General features: G+C 41.9%; 1 protein-coding gene across 1 annotated transcript in view; it reads left to right on the forward strand.

Moving 5' to 3' along the window:
* The window catches only part of GLDC (glycine decarboxylase), a 79520-nt gene that overhangs the window by 13120 nt on the left and 49338 nt on the right, over positions 1-17062 (forward strand). Inside the window, exons 3-5 of the mRNA XM_045563849.1 lie at positions 6759-6894; positions 14075-14239; positions 16911-16988. Coding sequence (XP_045419805.1) covers positions 6759-6894; positions 14075-14239; positions 16911-16988 — 379 coding nt within the window. The remainder of the gene's footprint in view (positions 1-6758; positions 6895-14074; positions 14240-16910; positions 16989-17062) is intronic.

The following is a 17062-nucleotide window of genomic DNA, read 5'->3' on the forward strand; positions in this document are numbered from 1 at the left end:
AAACTCAAAAGCACAAAAAGGCATTCAGGAAAAAGCAAGACTCCTACTTCTATTATCAATTTCTTATTTCAAAGCTGTTTTGTTAACATATAAGCATATGTATATATCTATTTTTTTCTTTTAAAAATATGAATAATAACGTATACATTGTGTGGAATCTTAGGCATTTCATTTTTGGATTGTCAAAGAAGCAAAAGCAAAGCATGGATACGGTTTTCCACATAATTGAGGCCAAAAAACACATAGTAAGAGTTGTGTTTGGGGTAATGGGGTAAGGATGGGAAACAATGCGTGTATGTGTGTGTGTGTGTGTGCTTAGGCATGGCAGGTATCTTGAGTCACATAGCCTGCCTGTCCATTTCAATGACAGGTTTACAGTTCTTGTGCAAATGCATATATATAGGAAATTAAAACCTAGCCCTAGTAATGCATTGAGTATTTGACAGCTAAATTGTCTTATTCCTGTCAGAAAGCATTTATTTGGTGTAGTGGTTGGTACAAAATTCTTGGTATTTTAGGCAAAGTGGCAAGGGAGCTGCTATTAGAGAGGCTCTTCTGTGGCATACCGTAAGGTGGAAGCACTCACTCTGAGTTCTGAGAAGCAGGATCCGTGGGAGCCCTCACCTGCAATTCTTAGGAAGTGGTGCCAAGAGGCCACTGAACTCTGTTCTTGGTACATGAGGACCAGGGCATTATGCAATGCTCTGAGACAGAGGAACAAACATGGTTACAGGCAGGTGTTTATTCTGCAAGAAAAGAACTTACTGCTTAGGTTCCTAAACAATTGCCTGAGTTCCTTCATGGCTGGGAGTGCAAAACAATGCACAGTGCCTGGCTGTCCTGCAGAGCAGTAGCCAAGCATCTGGAACATGACAGCTTGTCTCTAAGTTTCTCATTCTGTCTGGTTTCCCCCTGGTCAGTTTCATTATAATTTGAGTTCAGGAAGATAGTTACAGGAATTAGGCGTGTGCACAGGAGTAAGCTATTTTGTCAAGTTGGAAGGAGAAGTATGAGGAATGTGCCCTGCTGTGAGATGTGCTCTGGGGGAAAATCTGGTTTTCTTTCTCCTCCCTATTCCTAGTACTCAGATTTTTCCTAGGGCCGTGCAGCCCAAGGTTTGGATGGCACAATTGCCTTTTTATGATGCTTCTCTTACTAGGTAGAGGGAAAAGGCTGCCACTTTGGGATTGAGGACCTCATCTCAAACTGTTGTCCCTAGAAAGGGAGTTCTTTTCCAAGGGAGAAGAGACGTGCAGTGGTGGGCATTGTATGTTTAGTTAGGATCTGGGATTTCATTTAGACCCAATCATACTTCTAAACTTGCATTCATAGGCCCCATTCTGCTAAGTTCAATTTCAGGTAGGTTTGGCAGGTTGATCTCTGATAGTGGACTTTTCCCTCTTTTCTCTCTTCCTCCCCATCTGTTGCTGTCTTGGCTTCAAAGTAACTCAAACTCTGGGCTTCTAAACACACTAGGTTGATTCTTGTGGACATTTGGCTAAAGTGAGGTTTCATGAGTGGGTATGAGAAATGGCAACCAGGGAACAAACATTTGAAATAATTCAGGCACTAAGCTGTGTGTTGGAGGTTGGAGGAGTATCTTTTATTTTATGTGGCTGGGGAAGCCTGAGGTCTTGGATATTTATCACAGTAAGAAGCAGCTTAACCCTCTGCTCATCAAGTCACAGTCAGTCTTTGCTTCTAGCTGGGAAGTTCAGTCCTGATGAGCAATGGATGAGGGAATGGGAAAGGCTTTTCACACCACTCACACTTGTAGAAGCATGACTAGACACATACTCTACTCTTGATGGCTCAATAGTGCCCGTTAGCTTGGTCAAAGGGGACAGCTCATTCTATTAATTCACTTTGTCCTCAACAGAATGTAAAATTGGGCATAAAGACCAGGCTGTGATAACAACCTATATGGGAGAATTCATATCCCCAAGCCGGATGGGGCAGAGAGTCTACAGGTGCCGGAGAAGTCTGGCTGGTCTTCTAGAGACTAGAGTATATATTTATAGGATTAGAAACGTCTATGTCTTAACTTTGACCATGTTTATGCTTCTGGGTCTTATCTATAATTATTTTGCTCCTTATTTATGCCAATTTGCCTTTAAAAAATTTCAAGTATCTGATTCAAGTGTGTAAGCAGATGCTCTGCGGCATGCTGATGTGTATCTGGAGACTCTGAACTGATGTGGAATGTGCCAGTGGGCTCCTGGCTGTCCAGTGTGGTGTATTCTCTTCCTTACAGCTGAGACATGGAGGTAAGGCCGGGCCTGGGCCTGGGTGGCAGGAGGCAGCTCCAGGAAGGGAGCTGGGAACTGGGCTGCAGGTGAGGCTCTCACAATTGGGCTTGACCTTTGCCCATTCTCTCCTGGACAGCTCTTCTGGGAAGTATGAGATGATGGACTTTCTTGGGAAAGGAAAATTCAGACCTCTCCACCAGTCTAGTTGACAGTCTAGGGTCTCCAGACATGTCAGCATCCCCCATAGAAGCACCAATGATTTTCACAGTTGAGTGAAACGCTTGAAATTTTAAAAAGGCCAATTAGTATAAAGGAAGAATAAAATAATGAATTATAAAGACCCAGAAGTATAAAAATGGTCAATCTTGAGACACAGACGTTTGTAGCTGAGAGAGCCCCAGGGGGAGGTTCTTAGGAGCAGAGGGCCGCCAGTATTGTGCCCACCACGGCCCCCTCTGAACGCCCCTGGGGTGGCTTTCCTTGGGTTCCCCTTGCTGAGGTTCCTGTTAACTCACCTGCCACAGTCTAGGGGAAAATGAAAAATTTACAATCACTAAAGGAAATCATAATGGAAAAAAGGCAACTGTGAGAAGCAGGGCTTGTTGGTCCTACAGTGCCTATGCCCTATTCCAACAAGCTAGAAAAATTGTGTAAACACTTTGTGGGCTTCCTCGTAGCTCGGCTTCCTGTCCTCTTCTAAAGTGGCAGGTGCCATCTTGCTTGGTTCTACTCTTCCTTCTCTGGCAAGTGAAAAATGAGGCTACCACTAATCCCCTGCAATACTCTAATTCGATTTGACTTTTTAACGGAATCTGATCTTGTGGAGCTGATTGTCAGGACTGTGAAGTACCCCACTCCCTTCCCAGGGTCCCAAGCCTCCCCCCTTCCTTGGGAGACACCTATACACCTACTTAGTCCTTCCCAGGAGTAGCCTCTGGTGCAGACCCATAACGTATGTTTCATATCAGTGGGAGTCAGCAAACACAGCTAGGGCTACTAACACACGAGTAGGAAATAAAGCCATAGTAAAGAGAACTACAAAGAACTTCTACAAGCAAATCAAAACAATGCATTTGAGCACGAATACATGGGGGAAGAGCATGACTTTTTGCCAAAGGAAGGTAGGAGGCTGATATCTTGTGTTCCCAGAGGGAGGAGACCTGGAGTTTGGATTTAGTTCAGGATTCTTCTCAGATTCCAGCACTGACCTCCAGGGCTCTTGTCATCTCCATGACCTGCTCCTGAATCTGTGTCCTTGAAGTGCATTTTTCAGATAACTTGACCTAATGAGGGACCATAATTGTGGCTCTTGGCACACTAGCCAAATTCCTGTCTCTCTAATCTCATTATGTCTCCTGTAGCAGGGGTGTGGGGAAGGAGATTCCTGTGCTGGAAGAATTATGTTGGCAGTTTGGCTAACTATGAAGGCTGGTGGTTTAAATAATCCTCTTGTCTCCCACCAATTTCCATTTAGCGATTTCTAATTATTTCAACTACGATCTTGTTATTTTTCCCCATGCACGGAGCCAGTTAGAAATCAGCCATTAAGTCGGTTATCTCAGCCCTGCCTGTTGTGGAACAAAAGGACCGCAAGACTATATTGCTTTCCTTTCCCAGGTCAGGGTATGAGAAAGAATGAGCCGTGCCCAGTGTAGACCTTTGGGCTGGGTAATTAGCTTTGCTGGGTTGATCTCTGGCTGGGTCACACTGGGGGCCAGTGGGGAAAGCTGCTGCACTTCTGCACAGACTTCCGACACATTCCAGAACTGTAGTGCCAGCTCTCTTATGCCAGTGGATAAAAAGGTTGTTTAGTAAAGAGCATAGTGCACACCATTGGTTGATTACTCCTTCTAGTAGAATTTTTTTTTTTTTTTGAGACACAGTCTCCCTCTCTCTCCTGGGCTAGAGTGCCGTGGCGTCAGCCTAGCTCACAGCAACCTCAAACTCGTGAGCTCAAGCGATCCTCCTGCCTCAGCCTCCCAAGTAGCTGGGATTACAGGTGCACACCACCACCTGCATTAGCGCCTAGTTAATTTTTTTTTTATTTTTAGTAGAGATGGGGCCTCACTCTTGCTCAGGCTGGTCTTGAATGCCTGAGCTCAACCAATCCTCCCACTTCAGCCTCCCAAAGTGCCAAGATTACAGGCATGAGCCATAGTGCCTGGCCCAGTAGAATCTAAACAATGAATGGAAAAATGTGTCTGGCAAAGTGCTAGAGTTCACGTTAGCCTATGAGTGTGGTTTAACTGGCCAGCAGGGCCCGAGACTAACATAGCCTCTCCTAAAAATGGCTGATGGAGCCTCCTTTATTAGTTTGCTAGGGCTGCTGTATAACAAAGCACCACAAACTGGGTGACTTAAGACAACAGGAATTTATTCTCTGACAGTTCTACAGGCTGGAAATGAGAAACCAAGGTGTTGGCAGGGTTGGTTCCTTTTTGGAAGCTCTGAAGAATAATTAGTTCCATGCTCTCCCCTAACATCTGGTGGTTGCTGGCAATCCTTGGCATTCCTTGGTTTATAGCTGCATCACTGTAATCTCTGTGTCTGTCATCTCATGGGATTGTCCTTGTTTGTGCATATCTGTGTCCAAATTTCCTTTTTCCTATAAGGAACCAGCCATAGGATTAGGGGTGACCTTAGTCCAACATGATCTCATTTTAACTTGATCACATCAACAAAGACCCCATTTCCTAATAAGGTTATAGTCCCAGGTACCAGGGGTTAGGATTTCACTGTATCTTTTCGGGGGTTCACAGTTCAACCTACAGCACTGCACCTATGTGCCACCCTCCCAGATTGTGTGTTGGTCTCTTACCATATCTCCTCGTGCCCACGGTCTCTCCCCTCTGTGATCTCTCCACACCACCAGTAGAATCATCTTTCTGTAATGTAGAAAGAATCTTGATTTGACAGGCAAAGCCCTTCAGAAACTGTTCTCATTGACAGTTGGACCCTTTTTTGTCCCGATGGGGTGATGTGGAGCAGGGACCTGTCCCTCTTGCAGAGGATCTTAATTGAACCTGGCCGTGCCTGGCAGGCACTGCTAATTAATCTCCCCTCCTACTGGCCGTCTGAATCACTCTGCCCCCAGAAGATTATTTCGGGAGTGATTGGATTTCTTGCATGGTTGTTCCTAAGCTTGCTGTCCTTATCTCCTCAGATGTGGATTTATTATCTTTCACTTATTTCCTAAACTTTCAGCGGAAGAAGGCAAGATCATCTTCTGTAAGGCAGTTGAATTATATTAACTCATTCATGCAAAACTGTCCTCTCTTTCCTTAATCTACTCTGTCAAAGTGACGTATCTCTTGTTAATGTATTTCCTGTGAATGTGCATGGAGTAGGACGAGTGGGGCATGTGTGTGGAGTGGGGTGGGGTGGAGGGTGAAAGTATTTTCCTCAAGGAGAAAGAAGGATTGAATAATATTGAGATAATCCAGTAGGGCTAACAATAGAGCAACAATAAAATCAATCAGTTCCAAAGTTTCAGTGACCAAGTCCCTAAGAAGATCTTAAAGCCAGAAATTTGTCGAAGTGGTTAAATCCCAGTTAAACTTTAGTGGCATGATTTATCTATACGCAGAGGAGCAGAGAAAGAACCATATAAATGTCATTTGTATCAAAAAAGGACCCTTCAGTGGAATTGGTGTATTTGTAGCAGATCTCAACTTTGCCCCTTGAGGTTAAAGAGTAGAATCTGGAATTGGAGGGACTAGATTAGTAATCCTTTACTTTAAAGTTGTGTGACCTTGGGCAAATGATCCTCTTCAATCCTCAGTTTCCTAGCCCGCATGAAGAGAATTTGGTACAATTCCTGGCAGAATAATGCTCAATAAATGTCAGATGCTATTATTGTTTTGTTGTTATAATACAAATGTATTGTTGTTATACACTGTATCCTAGATCTTTTACATTTCTTACTTAATTACCTAGGTGCCATAATGGGGACGCTGGTTAAAACTGCATGTAGTTCTTTTAATACAATTGATACTTTACACTGTTGGGTGATGGGCTTTTTCTAAGTTGCCCTTTTGGACACAAAGGAAAAATGTCCAACTGAATAGAACAATTGTAGAGAAAACGTAGGCTGTGTGTTATTTAAAACGGAAACTTAGCCTGCTTCTGGAGAGTATAAGGCAATTTAAAAGGGAAAACACGCTATTTTACTGAAAACGTGATAGATTTTCTTAAAGTAAATACAAGAGAAACATAAAGGGAACAAAAGAAACCTGGAAGAAGGCAAGGGTTAAAATAGGGTAATTGCAGCAAATAGAGCCCCCAAAAGAAGAAAAACAATTATGAGGGGCCAACCTTGAGGAGGAAATGGAATGGGGACTTTTTTCAGATTTCCACATACAGTACTTAGTGCTGGTTGGATGGGATGACTCTTACAATTTCCATATGACTATTCTCATATAAATATTAAAACGAGTGTTTTAAATTGCAATTAGGGCTCCCTTCTGAGACATTTCCTCTCTGTAACATTTCTCTCTTTCCCACAATCAGGTGAAAATGAAATCCTTGCAACTCTGCATGCCATTTCAAGCAAAAACCAGATCTGGAGATCGTACATTGGCATGGGCTATTATAACTGCTCAGTGCCACAGACAATTTTGCGGAACTTACTGGAGAACTCAGGATGGTAACGTATCTCTTGGCTCAAGAACAGGGGTGCTTTGATTTGATTTGCGTGACTCTTCATCCTCCATTTTTCCCCACGGAATCCCCGAACCTACAGTGAGACCCCTACAGCTGTCTCTAACCTCCAGGAACCTACCAGGTTTCTCTGCCTTGGAAAATTTCCTTGTACGAATGTTGAAGAAATAGAAGTTTCTTCCCACTTCTATTCCCATAAAATCTTCTAGTACTCTAAATTGTGGATGCTGGTAATCTTCCTCTCTCCAACTTAATTTCTGTGCGGTCTTTGAGCAAGGTATGAATGAAACCTGTAGGTGGGTGGGTTCAGAGCTTTGTTCCTCATTGGAGAGTCTGGGACTTTAGGCTACATTTGAGCTAACTCAGTGTTGAAGTCTGGGGGATAATCTGAGTCCACTATCTTCTGTCAGATTTTAAGGGGGGCAGATAATCGTGTCCCCTTCCCCCCCAATTTTCTGAGTTCACAACCAACTGAGAAAGAAGACATAGCATCAGATAAACAGAGATTATAATATCAGCTGTATTGCTAGCACTTTATAGAGAAAGAACATGTGTCTTTTGTGGATGGGCTCTTCTAGAAAAAACAAGAGGAGGGCCTGAGCTGTGCATGCTCAGTTACTTGTTCTGATCTTGCTTCACAAATTAGACGACTCACTTCTACTCCTCTAGGTGTGTGTGTGCTCGCCCACCCATGTCCCCTGCCCACTCCGCCCCCCTCCCTGATTGAACAAAACTGAAAGCATTTCTGCAATTGAAAACAAAAAACAACTCCTAGTCCACTTCCCTGCTACCATTTCTGCTTGCTGTATGATGTAAAGAACGAAGTAGAGGTTTATATCCCAATACTAAACAAAAAAAACATCTTGGGCATCCCTTGAGAGGCAGAGGACATGGTTCTGAAAGTGTCTGAGGGAAGATCAGTGCATTGCATTTTGCATCTTCTGCCCTTTGGGAAGTGATGTCCAACTACATAGGAGGAAAGGGGGAGACTCCCAGGCCTTTCTTTCCCTCCTTTTGGGATTGGTGCTGTTTAATATGACAGAATCTATGAATTGAAACTTTATTTCAAATGATGCCTTAGTGTTAAGAGGAAGAAGTCTTATTTGAGAATATAGGTATACACTTAATCACTTCCAGTACAGAAACAACCAAACATGGAAGGTAATGATAATTCCTAGGTGATTTTGTTTTAAGTTACTTTGTGTAAGAGGTAATTTCTAATTTTTTTTTTTTTTGAGACAGAGTCTCCCTCTGTTGCCCTGAGTAGAGTGCCGTGGTGTCAGCCTAGCTCACAGCAACCTCAAACTCCTGGGCTCAAGCAATCCTCCTGCCTCAGCCTCCCAAGTAGCTGGGACTACAGGCACACACCACCCCTCCTGGCTAATTTTTTTTCTATTTTTAATAGAGACGGGGTCTCTTCTTGCTCAGGCTGGTCTCAACCTCTTGAGCTTGAGCAATCCTCCCACCTGGGCTTCTCAGAGTGCTAGGATTACAGGCGTGACCCACTGCACCCCGCCCACTTTTAATTTCTTTTCTTTTCTTTTGAGACAGAGTCTCGCTTTGTTGCCCGGGCTAGAGTGAGTGCCATGGCGTCAGCCTAGCTCACAGCAACCTCAAACTCCTGGGCTCAAGCAATCCTTCTGCCTCAGCCTCCCGAGTAGCTGGGACTACAGGCATGAGCCACCATGCCCGGCTAATTTTTTCTACATATAGATTTTTAGCTGTCCAAATCATTTCTTTCTATTTTTGGTAGAGACGGGGTCTCACTCTTGCTCAGGCTGGTCTCGAACTCCTGACCTCGAGCGATCCACCGGCCTTGGCCTCCCAAGAGTGCTAGGATTACAGGCGTGAGCCACCGCGCCCTGCCACTTTTAATTTCTAATAGGACCATTATGATGTGAGGGGCAGAGTAAGTGGTAGTCCCTGCAATTCAAAGGTATTTATAGCAAGGGGCAGAGATTGTCTTCCAGATTAACATGTATAAAAATCAATTTCAGTGAAGGGAAAGTGGGATTCCCTAAATGAGAAATCATGGAATTGCCTCAGCAGGAGCTTTTGAAATACCCATGTACATGATCCAAATCAATGTATCTTAAAAAATTGATTAAAACTTTGCATATTTTGTCTGTTTTTCCATAAATGCATATGTAGTCCTGTCAGGTGTGTGTGCTTTGTCCTAGATCAGTTATTTGTGTCACATCATTATAGAGCCAGATCTGTTGGCACAATCACTCCTGCATTATCATCCCGGTACATAGCTTTTAGTTTCAGCATACTCCCCTGCTTTATTAATAAGAGACCAGGAAAATCACAGACCCAGTTTGTCTGCTTTTGCTGTGTGTGTAAATGTGTTTGCACAGCTGAACACTTCTTTTTCACTGTGGTATCGCTACAAGTTTGAATGGGAAACTACAAGGTTGATTTCAAAAACAAATGGTCTGTCTCTCTTCTACCTTAAAAAAAAAAAAAGCCTCAAAAGTACATGAATGGGCTGCAGCATTCCAGCCATCTGAATACTGGCCAGCAGCCTTTGCTCTTGGTGGCTATACAGAATATTCACCATATTGCTGCCCGGCTGTGAGTAGATGTGTTAATTTACTCTAGGAGCAGCCAGAATTCTGAGAGGAAGACAATGTCATTCTGTGCTTTTCAGACTCTGTTTGTTGGGTGCATTTTAAATATTGTTTCTTTCCGTTCTCCGAAAGCTTATCTGAACCAGAGAATGCTACTGCGCGTTTCCAGCCCTGATAGGGAGGGCTGTGCTCACGTGGGTGGTAGACTTCACATTATCATCCTTCTGAATGGTTTCCATAGAGATGGAACCAACAAAATCCGGTGACGTGAGGTGAAAATAAATGGGCAACATAGCCTCAAAAGAATACAAACATTTGGCCTCTTAAAACCTCACATCAGGTCTAGAATTTATTTTATGGTGCCCACTGTCACAAGTTTTCGACTGCTGATAACATCAGTAACTAATGTCAGGTTGTTTGTATTTTCTTTGTGGCTATTTCTGTTTCATATAATTTTGACCCCAGTGTTAAAATGACAGTGTCTCAGGAGTGTTTGTCCTACTGCAAAGTCCCACTGCCTCCCTCCTTCCCAATTCCAAAAGAAAGTCACAGCCAAAATGATATAGAATACTGATTATTTGGGGATAAATGGTAACGCCGGGTCAAATATATCAAGCCTCCTATTTGAGCTGAACTAAATGCCCCCTTGGATATACAGACACTTTTTTTTAAATATTAACAATATCTAAAAACAAACCAATCTGAGTTCATTAGTCAGTTGGAACATAGGCATTATAGATGACACTTTTTTATCACTGTTTTACCTAATTGAAGCAAACAAACCCTTTTTTTTTTTTTTTGAGACAGAGTCTAACTCAGTTACCCTGTGTAGAGAGAGTGAAGTGGTGTCATCATAGCTCATTATAACCTCAAACTCCTCAAGTGATCCTCCTGCCTCAGCCTCCCGAGTAGCTGGGACTACAGGTGCACACCACCATACCTGGCTAATTTTTTCTATTTTTGGTAGAAACAGGATCTCCTCTTGCTCAGGCTGGTCTTGAACTCCTGACTTCAAGCAATCCTCCCATCTTGGCTTCCCGGTGTGCTAGCATTATAGGTGTGAGCCACCATGCCAAGCCAAGGCAAACACACTCTTGTATGCATGATGGCAAGCCCTTTGATAACATTTTTTCCTTCCCGAAATGAGGATTTATTTATTATCCCCAGGCCTGAGATTCACTGACCTGAGTCCTTTATTTACTTATTTGCAATTACATGCACTAAGAATCCTTTAATAGATCATTAAGAGTATTAATGCCTGTTTTATTTTAGCAGTGTAAAAAACCTGTAGACTCTAAAAGGAGGGAGACGCTATATTTGTCATCTTTGCAAGACAACAATTTTAAAGGTCTTTACCTTTAGCTATGGTAATTAACATTACTTAACCTTACACTTAAAAAAGGGTTGAAAAAGGAGAGGAATGTTGAACAAGGGAAGGAGGGGAATATTAAATCCCAAAGTCTGTGATGTAAGGAGGGACAGTGTAGTCTCAGGTATGAAGGACTGTGCTGAAGGAGTTTGGGAATTTTTCTTGCAGGCATGGGGAGCCATGAAAGATATTTGAGTAGGGGAGTCAAATATACACATTTATACCACAAACACTAGTTAATTTTCTATCTTTTAGCATTGTGTTAGATTAGTAAGGCAACGAAGAAAAAGGGATGGATATACATCACAAGGAAGATTAATGAGAATTGGTCATTATTTAGGGCTAAAAACTTTTGTGGTATCTTAGAAGGAATAAGAGTATTCAGGACGCAAAATTGTTTGGGGGTCTTGTTGGGGGAAGGGTAGGGAATGTGAAGGAAACATGGGATATGATTAATTTGCATAAATAGTTTTTGGGATTTTCTTTTTTGTTTGTTTTTACTTTTTGTAGAGACAGGGTTTCGCTATGTTGCCCAGGCTGGTCTCAAACTGCTGGCCTCAAGCAATCCTCCCACCTTGGCCTCCCTAAGTGCTAGGGATCACAGGTGTGAGCCACCATGCTTGGCCAAAAATAGTCTTCAAGTAGAAATATCTAATATTATCTGAATAGAACTATGAGAACTTTGCACAGGTCTATGAATGTGTGCTTTTTAAATTAAGACCCTAACAGAGGAAAAAAAACAAATTTTCAAGAGCTCATGGGTCATTGAATATATTGACGGTATACTGAGTTTTAAAACACATATAGACATATAGACATGTAAATTTCCAAAAGGTATGGATTTTAAAAGCAACAATTTTCAAATGTTCCTTTGAATTGAAAATAATTTATAGTTGCTAATTTATAGTTGCTATTCACTTGAATAATAATAGTTGGACAGTATGTTACCATTTCTAAAATACTTTATGTATGTTAGTCTGATTTGAGTGTTAAGAAAAATCTCTGAGGCCATGCGTGGTGGCTCATGCCTGTAATCCTAGCACTCTGGGAGGCCGAGGCTGGAGGATCGCTCAAGATCAGGAGTTCGAGACCAGCCTGAGCAAGAGTGAGACTCGGTCTCTACTAAAAATAGAAAGAAATGATCTGGACAACTAAAATTATATATATAGAAAAAAATTATCCGGGCATGGCGACGCATGCCTGTAGTCCCAGCTACTCGGGAGGCTGAGGCAGAAGGATTGCTTAAGTCCAGGAGTTTCAGGTTGCTGTGAGCTAGGCTGACGCCAGGGCACTCTAGCCCGGGCAACAGAACTAGACTCTGTATAAAAAAAAAAAAAAAGTTAGTAAATGTGTTCCTGAACCAAAGAAGATGGTTAATATGTTAGCTGGTGTCTTTAATATTTGGAAGTTAACAATTAAAAAAAAATTAGTTTTAATCTCATCACACAGAGAAAACCAGTTTACATTTTGGTTCATGTACTTGTTTTTACAAATTTATAAAAATGAGATTACAGTATTTTATATCTTACTTTTAAAGTTAATATATGGTGAGCCTCTTCCATGTCAGGAAATATTCTTTTAAAGCATCATCTTCAAAGAGTGCATAGTATTACATTATATGCATGTTGTCTAACTTATTTCATCATTCCCCTTTTAGTGCATCTCTCTTCATGGTGGCAAGCCATGTGTGAAGGTCTTGTCTGATTTGAGATCACAACTGCCAGTTTTCTATGCCTTTTGTATGACCCCATTTTTGTTCAGATTCCTTTTCTACTGGCCTGCACTATGTATTGTGTGCCTCATTCATTCCAGTTCACCACCCAGTTAGAATGTAGCAAACTAATTTACAGTTGCTAAGCCTGGCTGTTCAAGGAGTTAACTGAAGCAAAAATTCATTCTGCTACACACACACACACACACACACACACACACACACACACACACGCACACATTATTACTCCAGTAAGTTTCAGGAAAGTATTTCAAAGTCTTGATATTACACTTCTTGGAAAGATAACTTCCCTACCCCACTTTCCTCAAAGACAAGAAGATAATTAATTTTGAAGCATTGAAAAAAGTGCAAAGAAAGAAAGAAAATAGAGGGATACAATATCCTGAACATGATTACCATAACAGGAGAGAAAAAAACGGGGCTTGAAGAAATGAAAAGCAAAATGAAACAAAATAAAACACCGAAAACTTTTTCCTAAACTCTTTTGCCTTGGAAGTGCAGAAACAGTAGAGACGGAAACTGATGCCAGTCCCAGGCAGGTGCATGGCCTCAGAGCTGACCCGCTTTGGTGGTAGTTGGAATGGGCAGATTTTTGGTAAAAACATGGCAGCTCCATCACAAGCCCTCAGTCACCCTGTATCTTATCATCTTATTTTATTTTATTTAAAACATTGATGAGTCTGAAATGATTTCATTTATTTATTGTCTCTTTTTCCCTATTAGAATATCTTCTTGAGATCAGGGACTGTTACCCCTCTTGCTTATGATCCTATAGTAGTTCTTGGCATTTACTAGGCAGAAATATTTGTAGGATGGGTGAATGAATGAAGGAACTTAAAAAAGGATGAAGGAACTAAGTTGGCTAACTCACATATCCAAAGCCACATTCTTGGCTAATAACTGGAGGACATAAAATTACAATTCATGTCTACGCTGCCTTCTAATCATTTGTGTCCTCAAATTTTTGGTAGTCATAGAGTTAACTTCCATTTGCCCTTAGTAACTGGATAGTGGGAGTTCTTAAGTGGACTTCTGTTAAATCCTTAGCACATAGAACTTCTCCTTGTTAGCATAAAACAAAGATCCATAAAAAGGTGGGGGGGCGTTTGAGTGTTAGATATTAGATTCTGGGATGCTTTCCTATTATAAACTGAATGATGTTTTCTTTTATCTAGAGGAAAGATAATAGGAAGTGAAATTTCTGTTTATAATGTCTTAGGTAGTCCCAAGTGCGTTTTAAGAGCCAGCTTAAATCAAAAAAATATATACAAGAAGATCATTAAAATTGCAATGTAAGATAAAATAACAAAGAGGGATAGAAAAACAATAATTTGCGCAAACAAGAATATTGTTACCATGATTTAATTCTGAGCTTTTTTACAAAAGGACAAGATGCCACCAATTTTCAGGTACTGAATTCTAAAATGAAGCGTTTTGGGAGCTTCTGAACAGCAGAGTCACCGTTTGGACGTGGCCCTTGTTTCCCCCACAGGATCACGCAGTACACTCCATACCAGCCCGAAGTGTCTCAGGGGAGACTGGAGAGTTTGCTCAACTATCAGACCATGGTGTGTGACATCACTGGCATGGACATGGCCAACGCGTCCCTGCTGGATGAGGCGACCGCGGCCGCAGAGGCGATGCAGCTGTGCCACAGGTGAGGGACAACCTCCAGGCCGCCCGCTGTGCACCCTGGTCAGGGCCCACACTGGCTGCACACAGCACACACACACACACACACACACACACACACACACACGCACACACCTTTGTATGTATGAGACACACTGTATCAGTGTCCTTGTATCAGTTAGCTGAGGTAACAAAAAGATCTGAAATATTAGTGGTTTTAAAACACCCACTATTGTCTAACATTACATAAGAAAGAGCTTTCGTTTTCTCTACATAACATTAAGTCCAGAGGTAATGTTAAGTTCAAGGGCATTATGGCAACCCCGAGATTTCGTCAAGGACCCACGCTCCCCTCTCTCTGCCGTCTTTGCGAGGCTTTAATGCTCGTGGTCAGAAGACCACTGCAGGAGCTCTGGCTGTGGCATCTGCACCCAGGAAGAAAAAAAGAAGGATAAGGAAGACTTCTAGCTAAGTGAACCCTGCTTAAAATGTTTTTAGAAGCCTCCATTTAACAGCTTTCCCTTACACTTCATTGGCCACCCCTTCCTGTAGGCAGCCTGGCGAAATAATTTTTTTAGATGGACATAGTGCTGCCCCCTGCATATTGGTTCTGTTACTTGGGGTGAAGGGAAGAGAGGATATCGGCCCATCTGCAATGTAGTATATATATAATATCATATTCTTTTATGAAGGATATTGTTCTTAGGTTGTATTTAATGTTTTATAAGTGTTTTCTTTTCCCATTTTACAAGATAATGTGAACACTTCCACATTTCTTTAAGCAGCTTTATAGAACATGACTCATCGTCTCCATGGCAGTACTGACTTGTGTGGAAGTACCATGGTTTATTCACCTCACCTCTGCTGCTGCACATTTAGTTTGGTCTCACCTTTTACTGTTGTTAATAATTATTCATATGCATCACTATTATAAATCTCTGTCAAAACTTCTGAGTACTTCCTGAGGATCCATTTCTAGAAGTAGAGTACCTGGGTCATGGCACACGGTGAATAATTGTTCTCTTCCTCCTCCTCCCCTTCCTTCATTCTTTGCCTTGTGAGTACTTTGGAATGTAACTTCTGGTAGAATTCTCGCATATATGGTCATCTTGTTGGGAATTCTGCAGACATGCATGGAGTGTCTGAGGTTTTGCATCCTAGGCCCCAAGTGCCCATGTAAACCTCTTCCTTGGCTTTCACAGCCTTGGAGCGGGGATGAGCCCCAGGCTTGCTCAGCACCTATGTGGGCCTCTGTGGTGCATTCCAGCCACAGGTCTTTCTGTTTCCTGAACAGCCTTGGGGAGTGGGGTCAGGCTCTTCCTCCTGTCAGGGACAGACAGCAACAAAGGAATATCATCCACCCACCTCTCTGGTGGTTATTCTCAGCTTCTCACTCATTTTTATCTTTTCTCTTGCTTGTTCCCAACTTCTCATTGCTCTCCCATCTTTTTCTACAGAAAAGCCTTCCTGTCACACTTGCAGACGCTGAGGGCTTCCTAGTTGTCCCTCCAGGGTTTGTCCTGAACTGCTTAGTGTGCAGGGGCTAATCTCACGCACACTCTGCACATGCTTCCCTTGCTTCCTCCTAACGCCCATTCCTGCAGGCTTGTGTTTACATTTACCCTTGAAAAGGAGCCTAAGGAACTTAGGTTTGTGCTTTTTTTATGTTTAGCAAAAATGACCTTCCAAATCAGGTCATTTAGGCTTACATAGCCCCTTTTCTCCAGATTTATTTACATTCCAACTGTGAGTAGCATTGTGCATTGGGTAACTAATTACTTCTGTATTTCCCCAAATCTACTTACTCTTCTATTTATGTTTATTATAAAAGCAATACCTGTGCATAGTGGAAAAAAAAATCAAACTGTTTAGCAGGATATAATGAAAAGTAAAACCTTCTTTTTCTCAGTTCTGGCTCCCTGAGGAAGCCACTGTTGTCTGTTCATTGTGAAACTTTCTGGGAAATTAAATGTAGACCACACAGTACATGTACCCCACCCCTACCTTCTCCTTTTATCCAGATGTGCTCATGATACATGAACTATTAAGTGTCCCCACCAGTTTTTCCTGAAACCACAGGCTGCTAGACAGCCCCCAGGAGAGCTCCAACTCCTTCAATAGCTCTGTGGCCGTGCACACGTCACAGCCTATCAGAGGCCTTTCCCTCTTGAATTGAGTTTAGATAATTTCTAAATGCTCCTTTATAGATAAAATTCTAAGATGTTTTTATGTAGAAGAGTTGATTTTTACATTTTCACTTGTATCTAATCATTGCCTTTTGCTTTTCTTTCTTTTTTTCCTCATGGTGTTTTTTTTTACACTTTCAACGATTTTGCCACTGAATTTGCTAAATGAGATTAGAATGAGAATTGGATTTAAGTAGAATTCTAATCCATAAATGTCATTGGTTATTAATGACTGTGATTTTGTACTATGCTCAGACTTATCCTAAGTAACATGTTTGCTTTGCACTTTTAGAAGTTAGTCTGCTTTTCATCCAGGCTCAGTGGCTCGTGCCTGTAATTTTACCACTTTCGGAGGGTGGGAGGCTCAGGCAAAAAGATTGTCTGAGGCCAGGAGCTTGAGACCAGCCAGGACAACGTAGCAAGACCCCATATTTAAAAATAAAAATGTTTTTAAAAAGCAGTCTGATTTCTTTAATGTTCATGTTTGAATGTGCTTTTTCTTTTCAACAGGCACAACAAGAGAAGGAAATTTTTTGTTGACCCCCGTTGCCACCCACAGACAATAGCTGTCATCCAGACTCGAGCCAAGTAATTTAATTTTATTTGTGCTTTGAACTCAGGGGTCATATCATGCTCCTGATAGCTGCATAGCTGCTGTTTCC

This window comes from Lemur catta, chromosome 10 (genome assembly GCF_020740605.2).
Source record: "Lemur catta isolate mLemCat1 chromosome 10, mLemCat1.pri, whole genome shotgun sequence".
Lineage (NCBI taxonomy): Eukaryota > Metazoa > Chordata > Mammalia > Primates > Lemuridae > Lemur > Lemur catta.